Source organism: Colobus angolensis, unplaced genomic scaffold (genome assembly GCF_000951035.1).
Source record: "Colobus angolensis palliatus isolate OR3802 unplaced genomic scaffold, Cang.pa_1.0 Scaffold178, whole genome shotgun sequence".
In the NCBI taxonomy this organism is placed as follows: domain Eukaryota; kingdom Metazoa; phylum Chordata; class Mammalia; order Primates; family Cercopithecidae; genus Colobus; species Colobus angolensis.
The window spans coordinates 3,669,701-3,674,745 of record NW_012114910.1 but is presented as its reverse complement, the minus strand read 5'-3'; the positions used below and the strand labels follow the sequence as shown (position 1 = coordinate 3,674,745).

The 5,045-nt window shown below is 46.6% G+C and overlaps 1 protein-coding gene across 1 annotated transcript in view; it reads right to left on the bottom strand.

The window, feature by feature from the left end:
- Positions 1-5,045, bottom strand: part of CNOT1 (CCR4-NOT transcription complex, subunit 1) — a 125,795-nt gene that overhangs the window by 95,854 nt on the left and 24,896 nt on the right. Inside the window, exon 2 of the mRNA XM_011938872.1 lies at positions 2,374-2,649. Coding sequence (XP_011794262.1) covers positions 2,374-2,475 — 102 coding nt within the window. The 5' untranslated portion in view covers positions 2,476-2,649. The remainder of the gene's footprint in view (positions 1-2,373; positions 2,650-5,045) is intronic.

Sequence of the window (5,045 nt, the reverse complement as noted above, 5' to 3'; positions counted from 1 at the left end):
TGTAGTCCCAGCTACTCGGAAGGCTGAGGCAGGAGAATGGCGTGAACCCAGGAGGTGGAGCTTGAAGTGAGCCGAGATCACACCACTGCACTCCAGCCTGGTTGACAAAGCGAGACTCCATCTCAAAAAAAAAGAAAGTCAATTTAACATGTGGCTTACCCCAGAGGACACAAGGGTCCTGATAGTCAAGAACCATAAGAAGGTAGTTGGAAGTCCTCTTGCCAAATAGGACTGAACAGCTAAAATCTTTTTCTATTTCTTTTTTAACAACTGGTCTATTCAAGCTCAACCAGGGCATTTAAAAAGAAAAAGATAAAAAAAGGACTAACTAGCTTAAATAGCTTTGAAGGACAATTTCTAGAAAGTACAAAGATTGGCCGGGCATGATGGCTCACGCCTGTAATCACAGCCCTTTGGGAGGCCGAGGCGGGCAAATGGCCTGAGGTCAGGAGTTGGAGACCAGCGTGGCCAACATGGTGAAACTCCCTCTCTACTAAAAATACAAAAAATTAGCTGGGTGTGGTGGCGGAAGCCTGTAATCCCAGCTACTCGGGAGGCTGAAATAGGAAGATTGCTCAAACCCAGGAGAACGAGGCTGCAGTGAGCGCCACTGTACTCCAGCTGAGCGACAGAGTAAAACTCTGTCTCAGAAAAAAAAAGAAAGTAGTAAGATCACTGGATAAACACTTCACCACCCTCCCCAACACAGAAAAAATGTTGAGAATAAACGTAAAAGCGTAAAGAAAACTTTCAGCTATCTTGAGGTTCGTTTTTGGCACTTTGATCTGTAAGCAATCAAACATGGAGAGACACTATCTCAAAGAGGAAAGTCTGTAGGAACCATACAAGGACTCTCCCACATGACTCGGCCAGGCAAGCGAATAACTACTGCACAGGAGGGTGTGATGGTGGCCCACCAAGTACTGAGTGAAGGAGTCCAGGGCCCCAAGGTTCTGATAAAGGATACTCCAAGGCCAAAAGACAACCTATGTGAAGCAGTCCAGCCCCAGGACTGTGATCAGCAAGGGCAAGGGTCTGGCTGGACAGAAGTAGGTGGCAGCTGCACTGCTGGCTTCTGACTTCACTATCATGGAAAACCCAGACATGAAGTTGGCTGGGGACCATCCCCAACCCTGTTTAAGAAAAGCCTGGGAGCCAGGCGCAAGAGCTCATGCCTATAATCCCAGCACCTTGGGAGACCAAGGCGGGCAGATCACCTGAGGTCAGGAGTTTCAGATCAGCCTGGCCAACATGGTGACACCCTGTCTCTACTAAAAATATAAAAATCTGCCGGGCGTGGTGGCTCACACCTGTAATCCTAGCACTTTGGGAGGCCGAGGCGGGCAGATCACCTGAGGTCAGGAGTTCAACACCAGCCTGGCCAACGTGGTGAAACCTCATCTCTACTAAAATACAAAAATTAGCCGGGCATGATGGCGCATGCCTATAATCCCAGCTACTCGGAAGGTTAAGACAGAAGAACCGCTTGAACTTGGGAGATGGTGGTTGCAGTGAGCTAAGGTCACACCACTGCACTCCTGGGAAGCTGAGCGAGACTCCGTCTCAAAAAACAAAAAAAAAATTAGTTGGGCGTGGTGGCGGGCGCCTGTAGTCCCAGCTACTCAGGAGGCTGAGGCATGAGAACCGCTTGAACCCAGGAGAAGGAGGTTGCAGTAAGCTGAGATCACGTCGCTGCACTCCAGCCTGAGCGACAGAGCTCAGGCTCCTCCAGGAGGCGGACGTCGCGGTAAGCCGAAATTGCACCACTGCACACTAGCCTGGGCGACTCTATCTCAAAAAAAAAGTAAAGAAAGGAAAATCCTAGCTAGCAGGTTTCTCAGGGCCCTGAGCACCAGCCCAAAGACAGGTCAGACCTATTTTATAATTTCCATGGAAAATAAAAAGCCGTGAAAAATCTTTTTTAAAAAAAAATTGGGCTGGACGTGGTGGCTCACGCCTGTAATCCCAGAGTGAGGCCGAGGCGGATCACTTGAGGTTGGGAGTTCGAGACCAGACTGACCAACATGGTGAAACCCCATCTCTACTAAAAATACAGCCAGGCGTGGTGGCACATGCCTGTAATCCCAGCTACTCGGGAGGCTGAGGCAGGAGAACTGCTTGAAGCCGGGAGGCAGAGGATGCAGTGAGCCAAGATCATGCCACTGCACTCCAGCTTGGGTGACAGAGTAAGACTGTCTCCAAAAAAAAAAGGACTGGGCTAAGAGCTCTTTTACAGATGATGACAGAAATCACTTGAAATAAGGGGTAAAAGTTTGTTACCTTTCATGCAACATGCCCACATAAATGTGTGGTTTTCTTTCCACTGTCTATTCATTCCTTCAACGGCATTTGTTTTCTGGCTAGTTTACTTACATGCTGTATTTCCTGCTGGCTGGCTCGGTAATTTTTCTTGGTTAAATTGTCCACCAGGTAGCTGATTTGAGACAAGGCCAGCGAGAGCGAGTCAAGATTCATTGCTGGTTGGGGCGGAAGCAGGCGGCCGAGCCCGGCGCAAAATCACCATTATTCCCCTTTAGTCACCTCAGAGGCAGGTTAATGCTTTCTCTGTAATTAGGCTATCTCTGGTATCTGTATAATATCTTCAGTTCTTCTTTACCAGGGGTGTTACTCTGTTCTGAAACATGGCACCTGTTTAAAAAAAAAACACACATACAAATCCAGATTTTTAAATTAAAGGAAAAAGGAGGCTGGTCCAAGTGCAGTGATGTTTACAACTAACTGATCACAACTAGTTGCAGATTTCTTTGTTCCTTGCCACTCCCACTGCTTCACTTGACTAGCCATAAAAAAATAATAATTAGAAGAGAATAGGGTTAAACTACCATCATCTCTGTGTTAGTACCTAAAATGTTACCAAGGACTTTAAAAAGACAATAAAATAGCTCAACCACTGCTGATAAGAGATGCCAAGTTTCTCAATTAGGCAGGGCAGGTATAAAAATAAAATAAGTGGCTGGGTGCGGTGGCTCATGTCTGTAATCCCAGCACTTTGCGAGGCCAAGGTGGACAGGTCACAAGGGTTCAAGACTAGCCCGGCCAACACGGTGAAACTCATCTCTACTAAAAATACAAAAATTAGCCAGGCATGGCGGCGCACGCCTGTAATCCCAGCTACCCAGGAGGCTGAGGTAGGATTGCTTGAACCTGGGAGGCAGAGGGTGCAGTCAGCTGAGATTGCGCCATTGCACTTCAGCTTTGGGCAACAGAGCAAGACTCCATCTGGGGGAAAAAAATATGCCTGTAATCCCAGCACTTTGGGAGGCCAAGGTGTGCGGATTGCCTGAGATCAGGAGTTCGTGACCAGTCTGGCCAACATGGTGAAATCCCGTTTCTACTAAGAACACAAAAAAATTTGGCCAGGCATGGTGGTGTGCACCTGTAATCCCAGCTACTCAAGAGGCTGAGGCAGGGGAATTGCTTGAACCAGGGAGGTGGAGTTGCGGTGAGCCAAGATCATGCCACTGCACTCCAGCCTGGGTGAGAGAGGAGGACTCCGTCTCAAAAAAAGAAAATACTCAACCAAAGAGTTTCACTTTAGTAAGACAACTTGTAACACTTAAGATTTCTATTTTACCTATTTCAAAATAATTTCTACTATACCCTTTGGAAGCAGCAAGTGGAAACTTACTTGAAACTAAGGTTTGTGGAAAGAACATTCACCTCTCATTTTCAGACTCTCTTCCCATGGTATCTGCGACCTATTTATAAGACACTATGTATTCACTTTATTCTTTACGTTACTGCTTCAGAATCAGGTAGTTTGGTCTTATACTTATACCTTAGGTATTTGAATGGCTGTACAAGTAATGACTCCCAAAGCCAAATTGCTTCCTGCATTGTTGAAACTGTTCACTGGGAGAATTCAAAAAGGGAAGCCCAAAGTAGCAGTACAGCTAAAATGACGGGATGATTATCAGTTTAACTCCAGCCATCTGCTGAATGAGAACTATTCTCTATAAAAAGACAAATGTGGCTGTGCAGTGGCTCACGCCAAAGTGTTTTGATCCCAACACTTTGGGAGGCTGAGGTTGGAAGGATTGCTTGAAGCCAGGAGTTTGAGAAAAGCCTGAAAAACATAGTGAGAGTGCATCTCTATTTGTTGTTGTTGTTGTTGTTGTTGTTGTTTGAGACAGAGTTTCGCTCCTGTTGCCGAGGGTGGAGTTCAATGGCGCGGTCTCAGCTCACTGCAACCTCGGCCTCCTGGGTCTCAACTGATCCTCCTGTTTCAGCCTCCCGAGTAGCTGGAATCACAGGCAACAGCCACCATGCCCAGCTAATTTTTTGTATTTTTAGTAAAGAAGGGGTTTCACCATGTTGGCCAGGCTGGTCTTGAACTCTTGACCTCAGGCGATCCATCTGCTTCAGCCTTCCAAAACGCTGGGACTACAGGCATGAGCTATGGAGCCCGCATCCCGGCTAGTTTTTGTATTTTTAGTTGAGACAGGGTTTCCCCATGATGTCCAGGCTGGTCTTTAACTCCTGACCTCGTGATCCGCCCTCCTTGGCCTCCCAAAGTGCTGGGAATACAGGCGTGTGCCACCGTGCCCAGCTACAACACCTATTTTTTAAGGAATTCACCAAGAACCACTGAAACACAAAAATCTCTGAAGGAAAGGAGCTGAGCTTATCCACAGCTTTGTGTTCTGAAGTCCACTTGCAGTTTCATTACAATCGAAACTCACCATGTAAGATGCAGTAAACTCAGGAAGATTAAAGCCCCTTTAAGAGGCCATTTAAAACCTTTATCTCTAACAGTTTCTTAATGTATAAAGGTTACATAGTTTTATCAAGACAAAGCAAAGGTAACAGTTTAATGTATAAAGGCTACATAGTTTTATCTAGACAAATCAAAGGTTCTACATATACTACTGCTCCATACCCACCTAAAACAAACAAACAAACAAAAGGCCTGTGCACTGTGGCTAACACCTGTAATCCCAGCACTTTGGGAGGCTGAGGCAGGAGGATCACTTGAGCCCAGGAGTTTGAGACAAGCCTGGGCAGCATGGCGAGACTCTGTCCAT